Source organism: Halichoerus grypus, chromosome 8 (genome assembly GCF_964656455.1).
Source record: "Halichoerus grypus chromosome 8, mHalGry1.hap1.1, whole genome shotgun sequence".
In the NCBI taxonomy this organism is placed as follows: Eukaryota; Metazoa; Chordata; class Mammalia; order Carnivora; family Phocidae; genus Halichoerus; species Halichoerus grypus.
In genome coordinates, this window is record NC_135719.1 from 40,577,126 (window position 1) to 40,603,556 (window position 26,431).

The 26,431-nt window shown below is 51.9% G+C and overlaps 1 protein-coding gene and 1 long non-coding RNA gene across 18 annotated transcripts; both read right to left on the reverse strand.

Moving 5' to 3' along the window:
- Positions 1 to 976: 976 nt before the first annotated feature.
- On the reverse strand, positions 977 to 26,002 carry PPCDC (phosphopantothenoylcysteine decarboxylase). Of its 17 annotated transcripts, none has more exons than XM_036104824.2 (8): positions 25,914 to 25,996; positions 22,314 to 22,465; positions 21,982 to 22,070; positions 20,907 to 21,106; positions 6,959 to 7,054; positions 5,981 to 6,109; positions 2,033 to 2,128; positions 977 to 1,525 (listed from the first exon to the last, which is right to left on the reverse strand). In XM_036104824.2, exons 2-8 carry the CDS (start codon positions 22,463 to 22,465, stop codon positions 1,520 to 1,522), a joined length of 768 nt encoding a protein of 255 aa, XP_035960717.1. In that variant the 5' UTR covers positions 25,914 to 25,996; the 3' UTR covers positions 977 to 1,519. The 17 variants fall into 17 exon arrangements, with proteins under 17 accessions (XP_035960717.1, XP_077935199.1, XP_077935201.1 ...); XM_078079073.1 differs by having other exon boundaries at positions 1,960 to 2,128; XM_078079075.1 differs by having other exon boundaries at positions 1,960 to 2,128; positions 25,834 to 25,953.
- LOC144382868 (uncharacterized) lies at positions 15,370 to 17,394 on the reverse strand. The gene is made up of 3 exons (XR_013450394.1): positions 16,868 to 17,394; positions 16,697 to 16,727; positions 15,370 to 15,379 (listed from the first exon to the last, which is right to left on the reverse strand). It is a non-coding gene; the product is annotated as an uncharacterized LOC144382868 (long non-coding RNA).
- Positions 26,003 to 26,431: the final 429 nt, after the last annotated feature.

The following is a 26,431-nucleotide window of genomic DNA, read 5'->3' on the forward strand; positions in this document are numbered from 1 at the left end:
CCCCAACCCTCAAACCTGTCAGAGGTTGGTCTGTGATGCTACCATTTGAGGTAGATTTCCTTTATTGCCCTAAGGCAACTGTATCCCAAAGGGTCGCTTGATTAAGTCAAGTGCTGTAGAAAGAAAGGCTCTTGGAGGCCTGGAAGCCGTGGTCCCAGCCAGCAGGCTTACTGGTGCCCCTCAAAGGTAACCTCTACCCTCAGCGGTCCAAGGGCATGCGGGGAGTGCCCACACACCCCTGGCCTGTAAGGCAGGAAGCCAGCCCCAACCTCAGCTCCAAACAGGCCCACAAGCCCCTCACCACTGCAGCCGCCAAACAGCAATTAGGTCAAAGGCAGGGTGGTGGGGTTTTCTAGGGCAGAACACGTGTCTCTCTGGAGTCTACTTCCTGAATTCCTGTGTGCCGTTGGGTGGGGTCGGAGGGGAGGCACAGACACCCAGGTCCCGGCCTCAGGTGCAGCAAAGCTGATGAGGACATCAGGAAGCAAGGGGCCTAGGTTCCAACCCTGCTGGCTGTGTGCCTGTCATTTGCATAAAGGCCACGTCAGCTTAGGGCTGGGGATTTTACTTTTCCCAAAATGAGAGGGTCTATTTCAGTAAATGTTAGCAAAGCTCACTGGTATGAATACATACCTAGCTTTAACTTCCCTTTAGTTGACATTTATTACTATGTAAGAGGCAGGGAGGCAGGTACCTGGCACACATAACCTCATTTCATTCTCTCAACAACTCCATGAAGGTAGGATCATCCAGATGAGGAAAGCAAGAGTCAGAAAGGCTGAGAGCCCTGAGCCATGGTCCCACTGCTAGCACATGGCAGAGCTGGGATTTGAACTAGGGTCTGTCTTAACCACCACATGAGATTGGCAGGAAGACACGCCAGTCAGCTGTCAGCCCCGACCCTTCACCAGCCACACCAAGCAATGCCCCTGATCTCTGAGACCACAGACAGAGGGAAAGGAAGGACACGGACTCCTACAGGTCACTCTTCTTTATTCCCCATTACCCCCCGATCTCACCGCATGGTCTACGGAGAATCTCAGCGCCTTGCCAATCACAGGCTTCTCTGACTCTGCATGGTGCTGGGGCAGCCCACCAAGGAGCTGAAGCGGCTCCCAGGCACCAGGGAGATTCAAGGTTTCTCTGTCATCCCTCAGTCCCCCTCCCAGAGCACAGGGACATACAGCAGCCTGCTGTGCCAATCCCAGGGAAAGGGGAGGAGGGTTCTGGAAAGCAGGCATCTCTTAGCTGGAAAGAAGTCGGGACCTGGGCCTTTGTTCTAATTGAACCTGAGGCAAGTCAGGCCCCCAGCCCAGGACAGACTCCTCCCCAGTAAACGCAGAAGTCTTCACCGTATTTTGCCAACATCCACCTTCTTCATAGACTTGGCCTGAAAACACGCTGAGTGCAGAGGGACACACATGACAGAAATCCTGGGTTCAACTCTGCTGAGAGCCACCGTGCCGGAAGAGGATTTCTTCCACTTTGCCCACAATGGTGCCCACCTCGGCCATGGCCCCTAGACCTAGGGAGCAAGGTTCTGCTGTGGCCTGCAGACTGAGGCAGGGGCCCAGCCCCCACCCACCCTGCTCAATGCTTCCGAGTGCTCCACCCAAAGCCCAACGCCTGGAAGGCCAGGACCATGTCTGCAGGAGCCAGACCCATCAAATCCCTTCCGAGGCACCCCCAGGTCAGGTCCCAGGAACAGTCACAATAACCATTGTGTACTCGGGCTGCCTGCCGGGGACACCAGGCACTTGACATATACTATCTCGTTTAATCGTACCAAGTCTGAGAGGAATTAGACTTCCATTTCCCAGACGAGAAAACCGAGCCCAGAGAACAGTTTTGCCTGAGGTCACGACAGGCTGGGATGTGGACCCAGATCTGACCCCGGAGCTGAGCCCTGCTGTGACTCTGGGCTGTGGGGATGGCCTATGAGCCTGGCCAGATGCCCACCTTGGTCTCCACACACCAACTTCTTGGCCACACAAGGTATCTCAACATAGCCGAAGGCCTTGAGCTGGCCCACCTGCTGCGCTGTGATGGGATGCTCCCACATGACGGTGTTCATCGCTGGGCAGAAGAGCAGGGGCTTGCGGCAGTCCCAGGCTCGGATGACACAGGTCTGTGAAGAAGGGCCCAGTGGGGTGAGTGGGTGCCTGCCGCTCTGCCTGCCACCCCTCCCCAGTGCTCCCAAATCCTACCCACCGTCCTCTGGGTCACAGCCAGAGGGCTTGGGATGACTGGGTGCGACTTGTCCGTGTCCCCCCGTCTCGTGTCTCCTCAGCCTCTCCACCTCCCCACAGGGCCTGACACACAGGAGGTCCTCCCCCAACACGCGCAATGGCCCCGCCACCTCCACACAGACCCCCACTCCTGTGCAGAACACGCTCTCTGAGCCAAAGCACAAGGCTTCTCCACTGTGGGACACACCTCACAGACAGAAGCCAGCCAGGGGAGCAGTTACCCCCAAAGCAAAGGCCCAGACCACTCATCGGGTGGGGCCCATCCACCCCAACCCCGGCTCTACTTTGAAGCCGGCTAAAGCTTGGCATGAGAACACCTTCCACATGACAAAAACCCTCTCCTCTGCAGTATCCCACGCACCTCACTGCAACCCTGTAAAGAAGGTGCTGTCCGTGTCACATGGGACAGCTGCACTCCCCAAGCTCCCACGGAGACGATGATCCAGGGCATGAAGCCCTGCACGCCGCCCCGTGGGGTCTTCCACCGTCCCACACAGCCTCACTACCTCCCGAGTTCCAGGCCATCCCACCAAGTCACACACCAGAGGAGCTGTGAAAGAGACCCACCCGCCCAGTGGGTTGTGAAATCACATAGACCTGGGTTCAAATCCCGACTGTGCTATCTACTCTTACTTCAAGCCGGGAGAACTTGGAGGAGTAATTTAATGTTGGGAGTCTTAGCTTCCTCTTTGCAAAAGCCCCCCTCAGCGGATGGTTGTGAGGACAGAGGCTGGAAATGCTTACAGCTCTTCCCACGGGGCCTGGCATCAAGGTCAGGCTCCCGAAACAGGAGCTCCTGGTACCACTAGAGTAGCACAGGCTCCCCAGGCCAGGGGCCGCCCCGAGGTTCCCCGACTGCTCTGGCACCTCCTTCCCAGCTGTGGGCCCCTTGGGGAGACAGTGGTCAGCACACCCCATCCCTGAAGTGCAGCCCGTGTGGGAAGAGAGGGGGCAATCCAGAAAACAATGCCGGGAGCAGGCCCGAGCCGATGCCTGGCGCTCTCGGTGCCCCTGCCCTCTCCTGGGGACAGGAAGGAAGTGGGACGGCCCACGGCCTCAGGACCTGGCTGCTTGTGTAGTCCCAGACACCAGCGTCTGTTTCCCACCGAGTCCTCTCAATGTGGCAACCAGGCTGAGTGGACAGTTTCAGTCACACTTCCTCTTGGCCCCGTGCCACCTGCTGCTTCTGTAAGGGTCACGAACATACCTAGAAGCGGCCCCCTGACAGTGTGTGGAGTGTGGTGGGCGCTGGCTTGGGGTTTCTAAGCGTCTTCGAAGCACAGCACACCAACAACCAGAAGACAAACCCAATACCTCCGTGTCCCATGCCTCTCTAGCTCTTCCCACCTCACCTCGCAGCTCAGCCCTTCGCAGACAAACCACAGCTCCTCTGAACCTTCTGGCAGCAGGAGGGATGAGAGGAGGCCTCAGTTCCCACGGTCACGTCTGTTTGGTCAGTGCTCTGTTCAGTACCTCAAGCTCTGCCCCTGGGAAGCTGCCTGGGCAGAGAGAAGGCCTAGATCCAGATCAGGAGACCAGCTCCCAGCTAGACTGGCGACCCAGGGAAGTCACTCCTCTTTCTGGTTCTGCTTGGCTATTTTTTTTTTTTTTAAGTAATCTCCACACCCAACATGGGGCTCAAACTCATGACTCCGAGATCAAGAGTTGCATGCTCTACCAACTGAGCCAGCCAGGCACCCCTCTGCTTGGCTATTTAGCACAAAGAAGGGGCGAGGGCCCAAGTGGGCCAGAGGGCAGATGGTGATGCACCTCACCCAGGCCAAGGGCCCAGAGATCTGGCGCATAGGTTCACACTTAGCACGCTGCTCCTCTGGCACCCCAAGTTTTAGACACTAGAAAGGGAGATCTGAAGGAAGGGGGCAGCAGGGCGACATTTTCAGGGATAAAAGGACAAAACATCTTTTAAGTGAGTACAGAGCCATAGGGCAAGGATGATGACAATTTAAACTTTATGAGAGGGATGCCTGGGTGGCTCAGTCGGTTAAGCATCTGCCTTCGGCTCAGGTCATGATCCTAGAATTCCGGGATCGAGCCCCATGTTGGGCTCCCATTCAGCGGAGAGTCTGCTTCTCCCTCTACCTCTGCACCTCCCCTCGCTCCTGCTCTCTCTTGCTCACTCTAAAATAAAATAAACTATGAGATTTGTAATTCCTTGAAATATCTGTGCCTTCAAGTGAAACCTTTTGAGGCAAATGGCCTCAGTTCAGCCAATTCAGGAGGAGGGAACCCTGAAGATTTCAGGGAGTGAGGGCAGCTTTGAAGGAAAAAGGGAAGCAGAGTTTTGCAGGGGAAGAAAGGAGCCAGCCCAGCCTGGGGCATACCTCCTAGAGGTCAGTGTGCTTCATCACATCAGCTGGTGCTGGCCAGCCAGTGGGAAGCCTGGAGATCTGCTGAGATGGTGCAGGTCACATACCACTCAGGCCTACAGGGGTGAAATGGCCTGGAGCCTCACCTGCTCCAACTGCCCGGTCAGCCACACACCAGCCTCACTGGGAAGCCTTCTGAATAACACCGCCCCCAGGCTCGCCCTTCTCTGTACTCCCCTACCCCTGCTCCTGGCTACATCATCTGTGTGCCGCTCTTCCGGTCACCCTGTGCTCTTATTCAATCACTAGCAGATTCTTCAAGAAGTGCCTTACGCACCCATCAATAAGCATGCAAGGAGACTAACCTCCTATCTGACCCACCAACATTTTGACCCAGCTTCATTATTTACTTCTTCGTCCTATTAAACTCTGAAAATCTCCTTGCTCTTTGCCAAAGTAGAGTGACTAACGACCTCATACATACAGTTAAGTATTTATTGAACACTTACTATATGCCCAGCACTGTCCACTGTCAAAGGACCAACTGCGGTCACTGAAGACTTTACCACACACCAGAGCATACTTCCTTCTCACCTGTGTGGGTAACCAACAACCCTCTCCTTCCAGACTATGAGTTCCCCATATCCTGTGTGTCTCTCAGCATGGGGCTCGGTTCATGTTAGGGAAACGTTCAATGCATGAGGGACGTGGGGTAATAATGGAGAAGGAGGGAGGACAGAGATGACACACCTAGCTCTTCCCAGGAGGATCATATAAACAAGGCCTTTTAGGACAACAGCTCCCTGGAGGTCCCTTAGGCCGAGGACGATCCCCACTTTGTGCATCTGGACTTCTGTTCCTCTCCTCCACCAGCCATCGGCTGGCACCTCTCACCGTCTCTCCTCCCTTCCCCTCTAAGCTTTCCCTAACGCACAGGAAAACCGCATTTCTGCCTTGTGGCCAATGCTACAGGAGAGATAAGTGTGCACAAGAGATCCATGAGGAAGTAAACACTCTTATCAGATCGCCCATGTGGATATCCAGATCCTGGGGAGAAGGCAGGGCTAAGGGGGGCAGGCAGTGGGGCTGGGCAGGGAGACCAACAGAAGAGCACATTAAGGGCAGCCCATGAATGAGGGACAAAGGGAGAAGAGCTGAGCATCAGGGGGGCAGGTGAGAGGTGGACACCCTCAGAGAGCACACACAAGCTGAATCCATCCATCTGTCCACTGGCCGGAACACAGGTGACACCAGGTGGAGGGGAGGGGGTCCAGGGGGACAGTGTTCCAGGCAAATCAGCCCACCATAAAAAGAATTCCAAGGCAAGAACCCCATACAAAGGCAGTCTGCAGCTCAGCAAACCAGGAGTGAGGCCCAGGGAGGGAGGAGGGTAGAGTCACTCACAAGCAAGTTGTCACATATGCCACTGGCCACCTTCCCCAGGGTGTTGGCATCGAGAGGAGCCACCAACATGAGGTCGGCCCACCTCCGCAGGTCAATGTGGAGAACTGGGTCGGATCGGCACTTCCACATCTGGCAGAGGGAAGGAAATGGGGTCATTAAGCTGGCTACTCTCTGAGTGCGGAGGGAGGTATACGTAAGTCAGAAACCAAGGGAGACCACCTGAGCAAGCCCTGTCCAAGTCCACTACTGTTCCCTCTCACAGCTAAGCTGGTGAGCACCAGCTGTGGAGCCGACAGCCTGAGAGAAACCAGGCCTGAGGAAACAAACACCCCTTGTCTCTCCAAGCTATTCCCTTTATGGTTTGGTTTTCAAGAGAACTGACATCTGGCACGGAACTCCTGGCCTGTCTGCTTGAGGCGGATGCTTGGGTTGTCCAAGCCCGTGGAAGGGCTCTGGGGCGGCGAGAATGGAGGGGGTGGGGTGGAGAAGACAGGCCAGCCAGAAATGTTCTAGGCTGAGAATGTTTCGAAATGCCTGGCAGGGCACCCCTGTGAGGCCCACACTCGATGTCTGGTGAATCGGCCGGTGCTTGCCCCGCTGCGGGAGAGCAGACGCAGAGCCTAGCGGCCGTGGGAAGCGAGGCGCCCTCCACAGCCCTGACACTGGGAGCCACATGGACAAGGGTGGTGGGAACGGAGCTCCTCTGTGGTTTCATCAGCCCAGATAAGTGCAAGGACACTCAACCTGAGGCACGGGGCCAGGGCCGAGCTCTGCCTGGGGTGGGAGGAGACTTCAGGCCTCCCGCAGGCCAGAAGCTACAGATGTTCTCCTCATCGCCTCTGCCCAGAGGGTCTTGACCACTGACTTGAGCCTAGCCCGTCTGCTCTGGCCTCCAGGACCACAGGCAGCAGCGAGGACACTGCTGTCCTGCTGGTAGAAACACGATGGAACTCAGCCCTGGGGCCCCCGTGCACTGACCTCCCATTCATCAGCGTCGCTGTAGAGAGTGACAGGAATGTCCTGGGGGCTGTAGAAATGTTTGGCTCTCTCGGTTGTGACCACTGCTACTTCCAGCTGTCACCGAGAAAACAATGGAGGTGGAGAGGGAGAGGGAAAGGAAACTGTTACCAGAGCCACTGGCCTGGAGGCCACACGGGGCCAGGCCAGGCAAGTGCTTTCTTCACAGCCTGGCTGTGGAAAAGACTTCTCTCTCCTCGGCAGTGAGCCCCATGTTTGCATAGCTACTTCCGATGTCACCCAAAGGTCAGGCCCCACCAGATGTGGCCGTTTCACTTCCCTATCTGAGGGGTTGTTGAGGAATGAGTCACCAACTGCCCAGTGCATATAAAGCTGCAGGCTCCTGCCACTCGGGCTGAGAGGCAGAGGCAGACAGGAAGGAATGCAGGGTAAGAGGAGCCACCCCAAAGAGCTCTAATCCACACCGCAACCCTGCCCTCTGCAGGCCAAGGTACTGGGGAGCTGGGGCCTGGCACGCGGTGGCTGCATCCATGCCCCAGCGAGAAAACAAGGCAGAGTCCTTTCTCGTACTTCTAGGAACAAGGCCTCGTGGGCTCTGGTTGCAGACAGACTCCAGGGGAAAAAAAAAACCTGTGTACCCTACACTCGTGGGGCAAGAATGAAGTTTACCTTCACACTCCTCATTCACAAGTAATTCATAATGCAAACAAGGGTAAGGTTAGTTGTGTGGACAGCACTAGACCCAGTTGCCATCCTTCGTAAAATGACGTGTTAAACCAATACACTGGCAGAGTAAACGAGCTCCAAAGAAGTGGCTGGGAGGGGAAGGGTGTAGAAAATCACATCTCTAGGGGACATTTATCCAGGAGACAGAAGAGTCAAGGGTGACAAGGACAGAATCATCAACTGGCTAGAACAGGAATCCCGTGTGGCATGTAGGCCAGATCCAGCCTGCAGACATGCTACTTGGCCTGCATGAGGTTATAAACATTCTTGAGCCAATATATACAGATTGGGAGATTTCACATAGAAAATCCAATTTCTTGGCTTCTCTTGAAAAACTAAAAGCTCTGGCACTCTGGGGCCCACATTCCTACTTGATAATGGTGGTGTTGCGTCACAGCTGCCTCTTGGGATGGAGCGTGCCCATGCCAACTCACAGAAGCCCCATCCCTCCCTCCCTGCGGCAGCGACAGCATTCCGCACAGCACGTAAGAGCAAAGCTGGGACCAGGAAGCAGACATCTCAGAGAAGCAAAATTCGGTACTTCAGAAGGTCTGCTATTTCTAGCTCTACTGGAGAGCTCTCAGACATGTCCACTCTCCCTCACTCTCCCTTAGAATCTACCATCCCCAGAACTCGCACAAGACCTCAGTGACCTTTTTAAAGGTCATTTAAACCAAACTCCCACTGAGCACTGGTGCTCCCTCCAGGGCAGCTCTGAACAAGATGGCGGAGGAACAGGGCCGCCTTCTCTCCACGGCACCGAGGCCTGGAGCCCACCCGGGACCAGCACAGGCACGGAGAGAGCAGAGGGAGGCAGGACAGTGCCAAGACTCTCAAGATACAAGACAGTGGCAAGGTAAGACAGGGGAACGGTAAGTTAGAGCTAACCAGAAGAATAGGTCACTTTCAAACCAGCAGAAAACTCAAGCTACACAATAAAGGATCGGAAAGGGAAAAAAAGCAGAGAGGACACATGACAAGTAAAAAGCATTGAGTAAGACAGCAGAAATTAAGTCCGAACATAATAGTAATTAGAGTAATAGATAATGAGCTAAATTCCCTGATCAAAATTCAGACTCTCATACTGGATTTTTAAAGCCCTTTATCACATCAAAATGTGTCTGAAAAGACACTTTTTTTTTTTTTTCAAGATTTTTTATTTATTTGACAGAGAGAAATACAGCCAGAGAGGGAACACAAGCAGGGGGAGTGGGAGAGGGAGAAGCAGACTCCCCGCTGAGCGGGGAGCCCGATGCGGGGCTCGATCCCAGGACCCTGGGACCATGACCTGAGCCGAAGGCAGACGCTTAAGGACTGAGCCACCCAGGCGCCCCTGAAAAGACACTTTTAAAACAAAAGGATATATCGGGGCACCTGGCTGGTCAATTGGTGGAGCCTGTGACTCTTGATCTTGGGGGTTGTGAGTTCAAGCCCCAAGATGGGTGTAAAGATTACTTAAAAATAAAACATTAACAAAAAAAAAGGTGGAGCGCCTGGGTGGCTGAGTCAGTTAAGCGTCTGCCTTTGGCTCAGGTCGTGATCTTGGGGTCCTGGGATCGAGCCCCACATCAGGCTCCCTGCTCAGTGGGTAGCCTGCTTCTCCCTCTGCCTCTGCCCCTCCCCCCGCTCACACTCTAATAAATAAATAAACCTTTTTTAAAAAGAAAAAAAAAAGGATATATAAATGTTAAAAGAATAAACTTTCAGTTAAATAAGGTACATTCAAACTCTGCTGCCCCCCAAAATAATCCCAGGACCCTGGAATCATGACCTGAGCCAAAGGCAGACGCTTAACGACTGAGCCACCCAGGCGCCCCAAAAGGGATTTTTTTTTTAATGATACGAACCAAGAACGGAGAGAAGAGGACCAAAAAATCAAATAAAGTGAAAACAAAAACCAACCAACCAACCCCAGAAACCAGCAGGTAAGACATGTCCACACATTTCTGGAAAATGGAAGTAGAAGGAAGCATTAGCAGATTAGATAAGATGCTCATGTTTTTTTATGAACATTCAGGGAATAAAAAAGAACTCTTGGACATCAAAATTATAAACAGTGAAATAAAAAACTCAGAATAAGTGTAGAAGAAATCTTGCAGAAAAAAGAAGACAAAGATAAAAAAAGATGGATAATGTTAGCAAAATAGATGAGAAAATCAGAAGATCAATTCAAGAGGTCCAAAATCTGCCTGAGTTGCAGAAAGCAGAAAAATGGAGGTGAGAAAAATCACGAAAGAAATGGAATGGAATCTCCCAGAACTGAAGAACTCAGAGACAGGAGGCATCTCTTCTGCCTGCCTGCTGTCGCTGGGTCAGGCTCAGGGGACCCGGAGCATGAGCGTCTGTCTGTGGAGCCTGAGCCCACAGCACCTCTTCCGGAAGCCACGTCCTCCTGCTGACATATCTGTGGTTTGCAGTCAGCAAGCTCAAGAGAGTTCTTCTCACCATGTTGCTGCTAAGCCGCAAACCCCAGCCTATACCTGCACAGCGACTTTTCTGGTCCCAAACGCAGTCTGTCACACTTCCCTGGTAAATTCTATTTTCCAGAGGTGGCCCACAGAGTTCCTCAGATCTGAGTCCTGCTCTTAGCCAGCACCACCATCAGGAGCCCGCTACCCCCACCCCGAGACAGGAACCAAATCATGAACAGAACAAGGTCAAGAGCAGAGCTCTTCCCTAAGGTCCACGGGGTGGGGGTGGGAGGTGGGAAGGAATCAAGAACGAGTCCTTTCAAAGTGGGATCTTTCACTGTTTATAAACATGCTGACATCACTGTCAGGTGGTCCAGGGGGATGTCCTAAGACTCTATTAAAGGCCTCACCTCCATCCAGAAGTACTTTGAGGTCCAAAAAAATAAACTGAAATTGTTAGGCCTTGTTCCCAATGAGCCTGATCAAGCCCCAGTGACAACCACTTTCTGAGAGCTTTTCTAAGTGTTTGCAGACCTCGTCTATGGTAATTTGCCTTTTTGATAAACAGACATTAGTCATCTCTAGCCCCCAGGCCCTCTGCTGTTTCCCACCCATCCTGTAGGCAGCCAGACAGACAGAAATTTGCCCAGGAGATGAATCACCCAACTTGGGTTCAAGTCCCTTCTATCACCATTTGTTCTGCTTTTTCAAGCTCAAAAGATGGAAACAAAATGGGACACAAGAGTCTCTCTGGTTTCTTTCTGTTCCCTCCTAATATTATACCATTGGCCTCCAAGACCAGGCCCTGTTTCCCCGTTCCTCTCCCAAATATATGTAACAGCCCTGCTGGTCGTCCGAGTTTCAGGGCAAGGTTCAGCTCACTCTGGTGGCCTCTGGGCCACGCTCTTACCTCCGTCTTTGGTTACATGTCCTCCTTTCCATTTAACTGTTTTCCAATCTCCTTCAACAGAGAGCTTCCCAGGTAGACATATCGGTTTCTGGATACTGCCTTCTTTTCCTCATGGGGACTACTGTCTTTCATCTCTAAGAGCTTCCCAGCCACCCTGAACAATGTGCCACGTAAGAATATCCCAGTTCAGGGGTGACTGGGTGGCTCAGTTGGTTAAGCGTCTGCCTTCGGCTTAGGTCATGACCTCAGGGTCCTGGGATTGAGCTCCGCTTGCTCAGCAGGGAGGCTGCTTCTCCCTCTCCCTCCTGCTCCCCCTGCTTGTGCTCTATCAAATAGATAAATAAAATCTTAAAAAAAAAAAAAAAAAGAATATCCTAGTTCAGGGTAGGGGCAGAAAAAAATAAAAAAGAACACCCCAGTTCATCCTCTATTCTGAAACCTAGAAAGCTACTTCCTGAAGATCTAGTTCCCCTACTTTCCCTAACTCCCAAACTGCCTGTCAGTTCTCATAAGGACTGTGCCTAGGGCTAGTCAGAAACATTCCCAGTTTGGTAATGGCCCTGTTCTGGGGCTCCCTCCTCCCTCTCAGCTCTTGGCCTGAGCCTCCCCTGGCTCCTAGGGAGTTCGAACCAGGGATCCAGGTGAGCCTCCCACCCTGGGCCCCTGCTTGAACTCTTCCATCTGAGCTCCTCCCCCAGTCTCGAAGTCCATCCTTCTCTGGCTATCCTCCCAGGTTATACAGTCATCGTTAGGGAGCTTCCTGGGGCCAATATCTTTACCTCAAGAGTAATGTGAAGAGTATGTGATGAGCCAATCCTTCCCGATGCCCGTCCCCTGACCCTACTGAAGCAGCTACCTCTCCTTGATCCTCATGCTGTCCAGCAGGCCCAAGCCCGTTTTTCTAGTTTTAGAGGGATGTCACTTGATCTAATTCATCAGCCCTATGGGCTTTGTTCTTTCATTTTCATTCACTCTGCCAAATGTCCTGGGAGCCAAGGACTAGGCCCTAGGTCTGCACACTTTAAAAAAAAAAAAAAAGGAAACAAAAAAAAAGGACATGTTGTGTTACCTTCTGAGATACTAAATAACTCAGACTATTCACTCATTCACCCTGACCTTTCCCCTAGCAAATGTCAAAAAGCCCTGGCGGGGCAGAAAACTCTTAAGGACAGGAACCCACCTTGGCTTTCTTACATCCCTCGTGGGTCCTGGTAGAAGCAGAGCTAGGATTAAAACAATCTCCCACACACTGGAGAGTTCCTGAAAAGCAGCCAGAGCTTGGTCCCCTGGTGAGGCCCCTGCCAGGAGTTTTTATATCTAATATTTAAAACCTGAACTTCTCGGGGCACCTGGGTGGCTCAGTTGTTAAAAGTGTCTGCCTTCGACTCAGGTCATGATCCCAGAGTCCTGGGATCGAGCCCCACATCGGGCTCTTTGCTCCGCGGGAAGCCTCCTTCTCCCTCTCCCACTGTCCCTGCTTGTATTCCCTCTCTCACTGTGTGTCTCTCTGTCAAATAAATAAAATCTTAAAACAAAACAAAACCTGAACTTCTCTGTGTGATGTGACCAAGGCTTGGCCAGACCTTATTATATAAGCTGTCTGCATTTTGCCTGGCATTTAGAGAGGTTCCTTCCTGAAACCAGTTGGCAAGTCTAGTTTCCTTTTCTCTACTGAAGGTACATTAGCAATCCCATCTGGGGTTCCTGGAGAGTCAGGGAGGGGGAAATGGAAACAGATTTGGGAGTGATACCTCCACGTCTACTTTTAGGCCTAGTCTGGCCCAGGCTGCCTCTGGGGCAGACTACCAAAGGGACTTGGGGAGAAGCACTTTCACAGCCATAGGATGAGATAAATCCCATGGCCTGCATTTCCCCCTCCCATCCTATCTCTGGCCTCTACTTACTATCACCAGGAGCCAATAGCACCCCCTGCCCAAGTTTGACGACCAAAAAGGTCCCCGAACATAGTCCAGTGTCCCCTGGGAGGCAAAGCTGCCCGGGGTGAGAACCAATTCTCTACAGGACCACCCAACAGAGCTCTCCAGTGACAGAAACATGTCACACCTGTGCCGTTCAGCACAGCAGCCCCTTGCCATAGGCAGGCTACTGAACCCTTGAGGTGTGGGTAGTGTGACCGAGGGACTCAAGTTTTGGTTTAATTTAATTTTAATAATTTAAATTTAAATGTGGCTAGTGGCTACTGTATTAGATAGCACAGCTCTGGCATATACAAGTAAAGGAGAGACCCAGCCAGAACCCCCAGCTGAGTGGCCCGAAAAGAGCAGGTGTTCCTAGCAGGGCAGGCGATGATAGCTTCACAGGAGGCTGCTGAGGAGTCTAAAGAGGAACACCTGCCATGCCTTACGCTGCCACAGAGCAAGGACCCCAGCGCTTTGGTGGCTCGCGCCTCTGGGCTGGCACACCCAGCAGAGGCCCGACACTAAGCTGACCAGTGTTGACACTGGTTGTGCCCAAAGCCTGGGAACCAGCCAATAAGCTGACACGAATCTGAGCGTGGGGGTGGTGGGTATACTCTAGGAAAAAGTACTCTTGGTGCCCAGGGCAGTCAGCACATAGGGTGGGGAGCTGTGGAGGAGGTGGCCTCATTAACAAACCCCTGAGGGTGTTCCGGTTGGCTGGGTGGCTGTCCCAACTCATAATGTTCCAGCTCATAATGATATCTTGACTTTTTAAAAAAAGATTTATTTGAGAAAGAGCAAAAGTGGGGGCAGGGGTAGACATAGGGAAGGGGAGAGCAGACTCCCCGCTGAGCAGGGAGCCCCACATGGGGCTCGATCCCAGGACCCAGAGACCATGACCTTAGCCGAAGGCAGATGCTTAACCGACTGAGCCACCCAGGTGCCCGGTATCTTGACTTGTCAAACATTTACTGAGCCTACATATACATGGGGGCCGCAGCTGGTAAGATACGAGATCTGCCCTTAGCAAAGACTCAGTCTAACAAGTAGGTGCGGTATATATGACCTTGACCATGAAGCAAGGCAGACCAGGTAAGAGTCCACAATGTCCTGGGAATTCTCATCCTCACAGCCATGGTTAGCTTGAGCAGAGAATGCCTATGCTCAAGATCTGAGCTCCTCAAGTTCACTTGCTGACAGGAGTCAAGAAACCTGGCCCCAAGCACCAGTTCTGCCAGCTCACTGGCTGGGGGATGGGGGGGGGGGCAGGTCTTGGGCAAATCCCTCTTCCTCGCTGGTCCTGGTTTCCTCCTCTGAGCCATGAGCCATTTAAACCACATGGCCTTCAGGGGCCCATCCAGCTCACTACGCCATCCCAGCCCTCTTGCCCTTTCCCACCAGGCTCTCTGGGGAAAGCCATTCTCCATCAGCCTCCCAGTGGGCCTCCTGGGGGAGCTGGTGTTCTGGTCTCAACAGCCCTTCCTGCCATTCAAGCAGGACTGAGCTGCCAGTCCCTCTGTGCCCTTCCCCAGCTAGAGAAAATTCTCAAGAAAGGAACTCGAAAGGCAGACCACAGCGCTCACTCCCTGGAGGAACTGGCCAGGGCGGAAGGGGCCGGCCAAACCAGCAGAAACCTAAATAAATGCCTCAGAGCGGTACAGCTGGACAGACCAGTTTCCACAACGGGACCATAGGGCAGGCAGGTAGCGCCGCCCCCCCCCGCCCCGCCCATCCGCCGAAAGAAAGGAAAACCTCAAACCAGGCCTCGTTTCTCCCGCTTCCTTTTCTCAGCGAGCATTAAAAAAAAAAAGCATAAAGTTGCAAAGAATGTTCCATAATTTTCCCACCAAGAGTCCCACTGACTTTAAAAATAAATATACACAGAGGTTAAAAAATGAAGATTGAACAGAATGATACAAAATGCAAGCCTCCCTTCCTGCCCCCATTTCTGCACAAAGGTGACTACCTCCAGAGGAAAATTTGCAGGCTCAGATATGTGAACATATAAAAGGAACCATACAATATACCAGTGGTCAGCAAACTTTTTCTCTAAAGGGCCTGATACTATTTTCAGTTTTGTCACAACTACTCAGCTCTGTAGTAGCGAGACTGCAGTCATGGGCAATACTTAGATGATCGTGTGGCTGTGTTCCAATAAAATGTTATGGACACAGAAACTTGAATTTTCACGTAATTTTATGTGTCTCAAAATATTGTTTTTAATTTTGCAACCACTTAAAAATGTAATAACCATTTTTAGCTCACAGACCATACAAAAAGAGGTAACGAGACCAGATGTGGCCTGCGGGCCCGTCTGCCAACTCCTGCAGCAGGCTCACTTCATCTACATCTTGAGGACTGTCCCACATCGACACGGAGATCCAGCCACTCTTCTGAACCGCTGCCTTTATCCATCTCGAGGCTGGACCCAAACTGCACCAGAGCGCTCTTTATCCTTGGATGTTTTGTTTCCAGTTTTGGTTTTGTTTTGAAATGATAAACAATGCTTTAATGAACTTCCTTGTACATACAGTGAATCTCTATACCCTACAGGATTCAATCCTACAGGTGAATAAGGGCTATGAACACTATCTCTCTCCAGACATTGCCAAATGGTCCTCCAGAGAGGCAGAATTTACTTCATATTGCATGAGAGTGGGACCATCTTTCCCCCATCCTTGACAGTAGTCAATGTCCTGACAGGCATTCTAGAAACTTAACCTTTGGGGTGCCTGGGTGGCTCAGTCTGTTAAGCATCTACCTTCGGCTCAGGTCATGATCCCAGGATCCTGGGATCAAGGCCCACATCAGGCTCCCTGCTCAGCGGGGCCTCTGTTTCTCCCTCTCCCTCTGGTCCTCCCTCCCCCAGCTTGTGCTCGCTCCTCTCTCGCTCACTCTCTCTCAAATAAATAAAATCTTTTTAAAAAGACAGAAAATGGGGTGCCTGGGTGGCTCAGTCGTTAGGCGTCTGCCCTCGCCTCGGGTCATGATCCCAGGGTTCTGGGATCGAGCCCCGCATCGGGCTCCCTGCTCTTCTCCCTCTCCCACTTCCCCTGCTTGTGTTCCCTCTTTGGCTGTCTCTCTCTGTCAAATAAATAAATAAAATCTGAAAGAAAAGAAAAGAATGGAAACTTAACCTTGTCCTGCCAGCTCTCCAAATGGGAGACTTTCTCCACCTTTCGAAATGCCCCTCTGGCTGCAGCCCTGCTGACGCCTGCCCGGGCAAAAGCTAGAGAGCCGTCTGTCTCCTCCATCCAAGTGAGGGGGTGCTCAGACAGAACTTCCACCCAATTACATGACAATTGTGGAACTGCAAACACACTGAAGCTCCCGCATCCCAGGACCTTCCCCCAGGCTGCCTTTGGGTCCTATTCCTTTATGCCCTTATCTCTAGAATCTTTGACCACTAGTGCCAGAAGAGGCCTTGAAGACAGATCATTCTAGTACCTGCTGCCCCCCCTCTTCATCACAGGGCTAAGAAGACCGAGGCCATAAAGAAGACCTGAGCTGCCCAGAATCCCAGCATGAGAAATCCTCTAGGCTTGGCTGCCTCTCTTGAGGTACAGCCGGCCCCCACTAACCAACTCCCCCCCCACCACAGAAAGTATCCCAGGATTCTTGGCAGTGGCACTCTGCCTGACTGCTGGTGTGTGAGTCATGAGGCCAAATCCACCCCTCTCCTGCACCCCTCCACAGTCTCCCTGGTCTGGCTCTAGCCAGTGGCTCTCCTGGGATGCCTGGACACACCTGTGAGTCAGGAATAGAGGCCTACCTTGGGACATAGCGAGTTTGGTTCCAGAACACTGCAATAAAGCAAATATCACAATAAAACTAGCCAAGTAAGTTTTTTGGTTTCCCAGCACATATAAAAGTCACGTTTACGCCATGCTGTAGTCTCTTAGGTGTGCAATAGTATTATGTCTAAAAAAAGCAACCCGCGTACCTGGAGGAGTGCAAACAACACTGACCCCATACTGGACTCTCCATCTTGTTCGTGCCCGAGCAATGACCTCCCTCCAGACTGCATGTTCAGGCCTTGTGGTGGTTAATGTCCGCCCTGACCAGAATGTGAGAAGGGTTGTTCTGACCTTCCCTGAGGTGGTACACAGACAGCACCACGTTAGAGAACGACTCGTTGACCTCATCACAATGCCTCAGTCTATAAAAGCTGTAGACTGAGGTGCGGACTCGGCAGAGCATAGCTGCGCAGCGCCTCGACCCTCACCCACCCAACCTGCCTGCCCTCCCACTCATCGGCAAGTCCCCTGCATAAGTCTCTGTAATGGAATGGAGTGGCTCATTTCTCAGTCTCAAAGTGCCTTCTCAGGCTGGAGGATACCTTACTCTCCCTCCCCCACTTCTAACAATACCTCAATTAAAAGTGGTTTATTGTGGGGCACCTGGGTGGTGCAGTCAGTTGAGCATCCAACTCTTGGTCGTGATCTCAGGGTTGTGAGATCCAGCCCCGTGGTCTTGAGACTCTCTCCCTCTGCCCCTCCCCCCCTCTAAAATAAATAAAAATAAATCTTTAATAAATAAAGTAGTTTATTGCTAAAAAAAAGGCTAACCATCATCTGAACCTTCAGCAAATTGTAATTGCTGATCATAGGTCACCATAACAAATACAATAATCAAAAAGTTTGAAATATTATGAGAATTACCAAAAGGTGACACAAAGTGAGCAAAGGCTGTTGGAAAAATGGCACCGATAGACTTGCTCAATGCAGGGTTGGCACAAATCTTCAATTTGTAAGAAAACTCAGTATCTGCAAAGCACAATAAAATGAGGTACACCTGCAGTTATGAGCCAGATCTGTAGAATCACCCAGCTCCCTGCAGCCCACGCTTCAGCTGCTTGTCTGCTGGCCAAAATCTAGAAATGCCTCGGGAGCTCAGGAAAGCCCTGAGCATGTGAATCCATGATGTAGGCAAGCAGCTGAGAAGGACCGTTCCAAGGGACAGACTGCTCCTGGGGGTGACCCAGAAAGAGGGCAATGGGGAGATCAGTACCATCAGGGAGTGTGGGGAGGCCACGGCATCAGGCCAAGCAAGGGTCCCCCTCTGGTTGTCTCACAAGGACTCCACCAAGGAAACCCAGGCTCCTCGGAGAGCCGTTCTACCTGCGGGATGAGCTGGCCAAGAAGTGAGAGGGCAGCGGGCCCCTCCATGGGAGCAGCTGGACTGTGGATCCCACAGCTCTTCCCACATGGGCTATCTCGCCAACCCCAACAACCCCACCGCGTGGCTGGCCCAAAGGACATGACAAGGGGAGAGGAGAGGGTGAAGGACAGGAAACAAACATTGTTAAGCAGCTAAGCACAGCTCCTGGCACAGGACGACAAACTTTCATTGGTGTCCCCTCCCCAAGCCTTGACAAGAGCCTGAGGGGATGGGTGGTTGTAATCCCCTTTATTTTAAATGAGAAAGGCAGGCTCCAAGTCCTCCCTCCTAGGTCAGTGCCCTTCTGGCTGCCTAACTTTCAGCTGGGCTCCAGCCAACAAGAGAGAGCCAAGTTCCTGTTCCAGACAAGGCCTGTCCCTGTCAGAGGGCCAGGGCCTGGGGTGGGCTGGAGAGCCTCCCTACTTCACGCAACCCTTTCCTCACACCCCTGTAAATGCTGGCTGCACGGGTCGGCAGGAAGCGGGGGAGTTGCCATTTCCCCCAGCTCTGAGGCTGCCCATCTGTTTCCTGGGATAGGACGCCCTGCCCCCCCTCCCCCAGTCCGGAAATCCACTTGCTCTGGGGCTATGGGAAAAGGGAACTGCATGGCTCCCTGCCTCCCAAGGGGATAGAGGCTGTCACTGCTGCAACAACCCCTTCCAGGCCTCCAGGCCTCCAGGCTTCCCGCCCTCACAGGTCTAGCGAGCCAGCTCCTACCAACGGTTCTGGGCCTATAGGGGAGAGGGGGCAGGCCACAGGTGGGGCAGGCCACGGGTGGGGCAGGCCACAGGTGGTACTGCCCAGCAGCACCAGTGCCCAGCAGCCACGAGACTCACCTCCCTTCCCCCTTCTAGCCTGGCTGGCATCTCTGGCTGCCTGCTTCACTGCTTGTCCCAGCACGAGGGGTTGGGTGAGGGGGTGACTTTCCGGGTAGAAAGTTTGTGGAAAGTAAGGGGAAAAAAAAGATTTCTCACCCCTGCCTTCAGTCCTGACATAGTCATCTGCAAGTGAGCACTGCCCCCTGCTGGACACACTGGGTACATGCACCTGTGCCACTGCGAAAGGTACCGCGTAGATACAGGGAAAAAGCACAGCCTGGGGCCCAGCGGCGCACCCAACAAAAGTAATGTGCAACATGAGCAATGTCAAAGACAACCTAAGATTCCCCACACCTTGGTCAAGATTCTCTCCCAGACCAAACTCTCCTCTGGCTCCTCTGCACCACTTTTTTGACTAAGCCTATCCTGGGGCCTAGTCCTTAAGTTCCTGTTAAGTGGGTTTAGCCAGAATCCCCCACTCTCGATATCCGATCAGCCTGGATATCTCATCAGGCTCCTCATCCCTCAACAACCCCCATGTGATGATTGATCACCTTGGCCTGCCTGCACTAAGAATCCTGTCAGGACAGTTTAGCCAGAAACCCCTAAGTCCTGGTATTTCCTCTTAGTAATTTTCCATCCACCGCCCTCCACCTGCTCCTTGCCTATAAACCCCCACTTTTCCCTGTTGTATTTGGAATCAAGCCCAGTTCTCTGCTGAGGTCTCTTTTCCCTTATTGTGGTAGTTTTACTTAAAAAAACATGTTTTTACCACTTTACTGCCCATCTCAGGTTTTTCTTTAATACATCAAATGAGGGCACCTGGGTGGCTCAGTCAGTTAAGCTTCTGCTTTCGGCTCAGGTCATGATCTCAGGGTCCTGGGATCAAGTCCCACATCAGGCTCTCTGCTCCGTGGGGAGCCTGCTTCTCCCTCTGTGCGCTCTCTCTCTCTCTCTCTCTCTGAAATAAATAAATAAAATCTTTAAAAAATAATAATACATCAAATGAGTTTTATTTTGTTTTTTTTTTTTAGGTATTTTATTTAAGTAAATAAATTCTATGCCCAATGTGGGGCTCGAACTCACAACCTGGAGATCAAGAGTCGCATGCTCTACCAACTGAGCCAGCCAGGTGCCCCTCATCAAATGAGTTTTAAAAGGAAGGGAGCAATGCCACATGGGCTGAAGCAGGCCAGGAAGGCTTTCTTGTAAAGTGTTTGTGCAGAATTTAGAGAGGCAGAGGAATAGGAGGGCAGCACAGCCTGGCAGGGGCCAGGCCAAAGCAAAGGCCATTAGGGTGGAGTGTAGGCAGTGGGAGTTCAACAGACCTTAGAGACCAGACAAGGAAATGAGGTCAGTACCTGCTGGATTTCACATTGTTTAAAGCCTTGAACTTTTCCCGAAGAAGAATCTGCCCCAGGACCCTACTATATAAAAATATATATAAATATATAAAATTGATCAAAATGGGGGTACATTTTGATGTATACACTGTGGAGGCCCCTGGGCATCTCTGAACACCTGAAGGAGCAGTTTGAAACCAGAGCCGCAGGCAATGGGGTACCCCTGACGTTCCAGTGCATCTGCACAGACAGGACAGCCACGGTGTCTAACAAGGGGGGAGAACAGAGCCGCAGTGTTCAAGATGAAATGGGGGTGGGGTGCCCAAGGCAGCAAGGGGACACCGCAACTGTGCTGCATTTCTCCGGCCAGCCCTCCTCCCACACCAGCACCTCAGGGAACCAGGATCAGTATATGGGAACCCAAACCCTCTATTCAGCAAAGCGTTCCTTTCCCAGTCTCCCCTCACACTGTCCACATCCTCTCATCTAGTTCCCGGTTATACTGAACTGTCTCCTGCCTCCCCTACACACTAATGCACACAGAGGGCTTCCACAAACACCACCATTAACAAAAAAACCCCATGCACTGCATAAAAATGGGCCGGCCCCAGAAGCAGCAGCTCTCCATCAGACTGCTACGCTGTCTAATAAGCATACTCACACCAGGAATGTCCAAAAGCCTAGACACCAGAAGAGGCAACTTCAGGGCTGCAACACTCCCAGTGACACCCACGAGAACATGGAACTGTCTCTTCACCAAGGGTGCAGCAGCCGGACTTGAGGCACTGGATTCCATGTGGGGTCTAATGGCTTCGAATCCCGGGAGCCTGCCAGGACGGCCTCCACAAAGCTCTGTCAGGACTTAAAATCAAAAAGCAGAATAAGGGGCACCCACTTCATTCATATGTTCGACCAGACTGTCTTGAGTACCCTGGGCCAGATACTCAGGTTACTGAGGGGTGAGCAGTCCCAGCGGCTGGGGGCACACGATTTGATGAGAAGGTCAGGTACCATGTAATATGGCCCAGTGCTGTGAGGAAGGTGTGCACTGGGGGCTTTGGCTGCCCAGGAGTAACTGTCTGAGGAAGTCAGAGACCCAAACAAGGACATTCAGCTTGAGTCCTGAAGGACCAGTACGCTTCCCAGAGAAAGAAGGAAATAACCATGCAAGAAGGAATAATCCCACAAAGGTGAAGAGGCCTAAGGAGGGTGGCAGGTTTGGGGAACAAGGAGCAGCTTAGGAGTGAGGCTAAAGGGTGGTGGGAGGTAGGGGGTGGCAGGAGGTAAGGTTGCAATCAGGTCAAGGGCAGTGTCAAGAGCAGTGAGGGCCAAGGTGAGTTTTCATTTTAGAAAGATAGTCCTGGTGCCAAATGTGGACAGGACCCTGGAGGTGGAGATGGGAGGAGGCTGGACTGACTGAAGGGAGTAGCAGGATGGCACGGGTTCAGGGACGCCTGAGAGGTGGTAAACCCTAGGCAACAGGAGGACTTGGGTGATCCAGGGAGTGGAGACATTTGCCTCTCTGTCACTGTCCCTTTAGATCAAACCAGACACCACTCTGCAAATCTAAGCCCAGGAAGAAACAAGCATTAAAGGGGATGTTGGGCACCCCCTGGGACCAGATGCTTGGTTTCTTCCTCTGGCCCTCAGATGTCGCTAGGAGTGAGTGCCCAAGATAATATAGCTGACGGACACACCAAAACCTACACTCTGCAAGCTGGGTCAGCAAAACGTACCCACTCCATCAGCAACAATCACTGAGAGCCAATGACATCTAGCACTGGGCAAAGGAATTGTGCAAGACATGCCGCTGTCTTTGGGGAATCTGTAGAGGAGTTGAGAAGACAAGAGTCACACCTGAAATCATTTGAGATGGGCCCTTCTCTGGGATGCACCTGTCTGGTAATAAGTGATTCCACTGTTCCTGTTTCCTTGCCTCTCCCTCTCCACCTCCCCACCACCACCACTGCCACCAGCAAGCTCCCTTGAATGTGGGACCAGGTCTGATCACCAAGAGCCAGGCACCTGGTGGGCCCTGAACCTCTGCTGGAGGAATAATAAACTGTACCTTCTGAAGCAGAGTGAGGTGTGGGGCACAGGACACTGGCACAGAAGCCTGGCTGGTGCATCAGGAGCCCTGGGCCCTGTCCATGGTTGTTTTCCTGAGCTCGTGTGTGACCCTGGCCCAGGGTACTTCTCTCCCTGGACCTGTCTCTTCATCTGAAAAATACAGAGGTAGGACCAGGTGATCTTTGAAGCTCCTTCCAGTAGAAACTTCTGAGTCAATGTATGAAAGACACCAGTAAGAGCTCTCTGTACAAGAGTCCTGGAAGAGGCGCCTGGGTGCCTCAGTTGGTTAAGCGGCTGCCTTCGGCTCAGGTCATGATCCTGGAGTCCCTGGATTGAGTCCCACATCAGGCTCCCTGCTCATCAGGGAATCTGCTTCTCCCTCTGACCCTCCCCACTCTCATGTGCTCTCTCTCACTCTCTCTCTCTCAAATAAATAAATAAAATCTTTAAAAAAAACAAAAACAAAAAACAAGAGTCCTGGAAGATGCACTCAAAATGGGCAGAATCAGCAGTGGGAGGGGAAACCAAGGCAAACCCCAAGGAGGAAGTTATCTGTGAATCACCCAGTGGCTAAATCTGTGGCTGCACACCCATAGGGGCTTCCTCTTCACTCCAGAGGCTCCTTGGTTTCCGAGGGCCTCTTTGCCCAGTATTTGCCTTCAAGACTCAGGCACACACCCACATGAGCTGAGGATCCTATTTGGATCTATTATCCCACTCCTACCTGGAAAGATCCTAGATGCCCAGACCCAGGAATTAATCAGCAGGAGTTAAGCACAGACCAGTTCCCTAGAGCAAGACTCCCCCAAAGTTCCGTTTGCCAGCTCCGTTTCAGTCTCTGCTCTACATCAGGGCCTCAGCCGGGGCCATGCTTGCCCAGGGCAGAAATGAGTCTACTCCAGGGCTTGGGGAGCCCTGTTAGCAACTGGCAGGATCTAGAGGGCCTATCAGCCAGCACCTTCCCAGATCAGCATGCTGATTAGCACCCTCAGTAGGTGAGGGAGGCATATTCTTGATTCTCCAGGGAAACCTACCTGCCAGAGCTCAAACCCTGACCCTGTCCCACCCCAGCTAACTGGTGCCAGGACAGGGAGATTCCTGCCAAACCAGAGGCTGAACTTCATCTCTGCAGCCCCTAAATCTCCTCTACATTCAAGCTGATATCATTCCTAAGGAACTGGTTACTGAAAGCAATCAGTTAAACTGAGGGCACGGGGCGCCTGGGTGGCTCGGCTAAGCGGCCAACTCTTGATTTCAGCTCAGGGCATGATCTCAGGGTCCTGGGATCGAACCCCGAGTCAGGCTCCACACTCAGCAGGGAGTCTGCTTGAGGATTCTCTCATCCTTTCCCTCTGCTCCTACCCCTGTTCATGCGCTCTATTAAATAAATCAATCTTAAAAAAAAAAAAAAAAAAAACAACCTAGGGCATGAAGCCATGTTGGGGATTTCAATTACTTCCCCACAGTAGGTGATACAGCCCAAGATTTACAACTTAGCCTGCTGAGCAAGACTTGCTAAGGACCAAAGCCTACCTACCTTTAGAGAAAAGTGAGTGTGGGTTGGGTGTTGAGGGTGGGGGACATAGGTAGTTGAGTAACAGAAAGTGGTTAATTTAACAAACATTTGAAAGTAAGGTCAAATTGGTTCAACCTAACAGTCTTGTGAAGTGTGATAGCTGGCAGTTCTTCATGTTTACGTTCAAAAAAGATCAAATCCCAAACCAGTAAGTCTGTTACTCTAGCCCATTCCTGTTAGAACCACCTACTTGCACAGCCAAGGTGCTGTAGATAGTGCCTGATTTTTCTGGGCTTTGCTGGACTCATAGGAACTCTTGAGCAGCAGAAAGAGTTAGCATGCAGAGAGGTTATAAGGGCTGAAGGCTATGATTACTGAGCCTCAAGCTCCCAGGACACCAGTCATGCAGGTAAGTCACAGCCAGAAAAATGGCAGGTTCTCTACCCCTTATAAAGACAGGACCAGACAGTGGCGCCTGGGTGGCTCAGTAGGTTAAGTGTGGGACTCTTGGTTTTGGCTCAGGTCATGATCTCAGGGCCGTGAGATCAAGCCCCACGTCAAGTCCTGCATCATGCTACACGCTGAGCATAAACTGCTTAAGATTCTCTCCCTCTGTCCCTCCCCTGCCTGCTCATGCGCGCGCTCTCTCAAAAAAAAAAAAAAAAAAGGCAGAGCCAGAGCTTGCTTGTGGCAAGCTTGCGATGTGTAAACCGCCTCTGATGAGTCTAATTAGGGCAGAGTTAAGGTTTCAGGAATACCTGCCAGTCACAATAGGGGCATGTGTGGAGCCACACAGAACCAGGGCTAAAAAAGGGCCAGACAGTACAAACGCTGCCCAACACAGGAACAGTGAGGGGCTGGGGCCTAGGACAAAGCAGAACCAAACATGGGGGGTTGGGGGAACAGGGATCCAGGATCCATTAAGAGCTTATAATCTTTAGCCTAACGTTAAAGCCCCTCACTCCTGGCCCCAAGCTTTTGCTCTGGCCCTATCTCCCACCAGTCAACACACTCTATTCTGCCCTCCTAATAATGAGCAACTTCTAGCTCCCCAAAATGTCACCTTGCCCCCAAATCCAAAGACATTAAAAGGCCACAGGGTACTTTAAATCCCTGTCCCCAAGGTAAGGCAAGGAACTCAGGAGAGAGCTCAAGGCCTTAGCATTCTGCTAAAACTGCTCTTCTCTCTCACTAGAGGCAGGCATGCTTGACTCTGCAGCTTCTGCGATCCAATTTAGGCACTCCTCCTCAAGCCCACATGTTGGGGATATATACATATATTATACATATTCTATACATATTTGTATTATATATATTGTATATAATATATATTATGTATTTATATATATTGTATAAAATATTAACTAAGTATCATATTCACACACACACACATGCACACACACTGGCTACTAGCAAGGTAGTTACAGCCACTGCGAGAGACGTGGGGAAAACACCCTACTCCCAAAACATTCACCAATTCTCCAACTATAGCAATCTCTCCTGCTTATCGCCTGGTACAGGCCTCTAAAGGACAGGAGAAAGTTTTTCTCTGGTAAAATTTAGCCTCATTCTAATTTTTAAAAACCATCAGCACTTTTAGGCGGATCTAGAGGATATAATTCCAACATACCAAGGCTTTCCTTTTCCTATTTTACCGATTTTTAAAATAAGGGGAACTGATGGGGCCACCTTTTAAACTAGTTTAAAAAGCACTGAACAATCGCAGTGCAGCACAAAGCAGGGGTGGGAACACACAGATACAAATCCCCCACTCCAGACTCGAGCCAGGAAGAGGTCCCAAAGGCGCCGGCAGACAGGTAAGTACAGTCCCAAAGGCGCGACAGTCCCCACACAGACACGGCCGCCAACCCACAGTGGCGAGCTGAGCTTCACGGGCACAGATAGGAAACTGAGGTCACACACCCCCGCGGACCCACAACCTTCACACACATACACACGCGCGCGCGGGTCAAAGTGAGGTCACGCATAAACAGTCGCGGACCGACAGTCGGCGTAGCTCCCAGGTCCTCCCTACCGCCGGGCCGAGAGGACACAGCCTCCAAGGACCCCTAGCCTCCTCACCCACGCCTGGCGCGTCTCGGGCAGCCCCAAATATCGCGATATCTCAGCCGCCCCTTCCTGTTTCCGCCTAGCACGTAGTCTCACGAGGGCGCCCGGCTGCCTACGTGTCGCGCAGCCTTCTGGGAGCTGTAGTCTATGTATCTGCCTCCTGGTAGTTGTAGTCCACTCGGGAGAATCCTGCCGCGAACAACCCGGTTGCCGTTGTTAGTGCTGGTGCCCTCTTCTGGGTCTAGCCTAATTGTCTCACCTCCTCACCCCACACCCTCATCCCACATGTACACACTGCCCATCATTGGGACACTTTATACTGAACATTTGCCGAGCCTCTCCTATGTTTTAAATGCACAGGATACGGAGCTAAATCAGACTCCTCCCTGCTCTTCAGACTGGCAGGGGGACAGGAAATTACAGAATAAGATCCTCCATGAGGAAGCAGAGGGACCAAACAACGAGAGGCAGGGAAGCCCTCTCAGAGGAGTCACTCAAGCTGAATCTTGAAGGATGACCAGAAGCTTAGA

Coding starts and splice junctions, on each gene's coding strand:
- PPCDC (XM_078079073.1), bottom strand. CDS start 22,465: ATGAAGAGACAGGTCCAGGGAGAGAAGTACCCTGGGCCAGGGTCACAC. Junction 7,055..20,906: donor GGCTTTTGGACATTCCTGGT/GTGAGTATGCTT, acceptor TCTCGGTGACAG/CTGGAAGTAGCAGTGGTCAC. Junction 1,526..1,959: donor GTTGGTGTGTGGAGACCAAG/GTGGGCATCTGG, acceptor CTTGCTCCCTAG/GTCTAGGGGCCATGGCCGAG.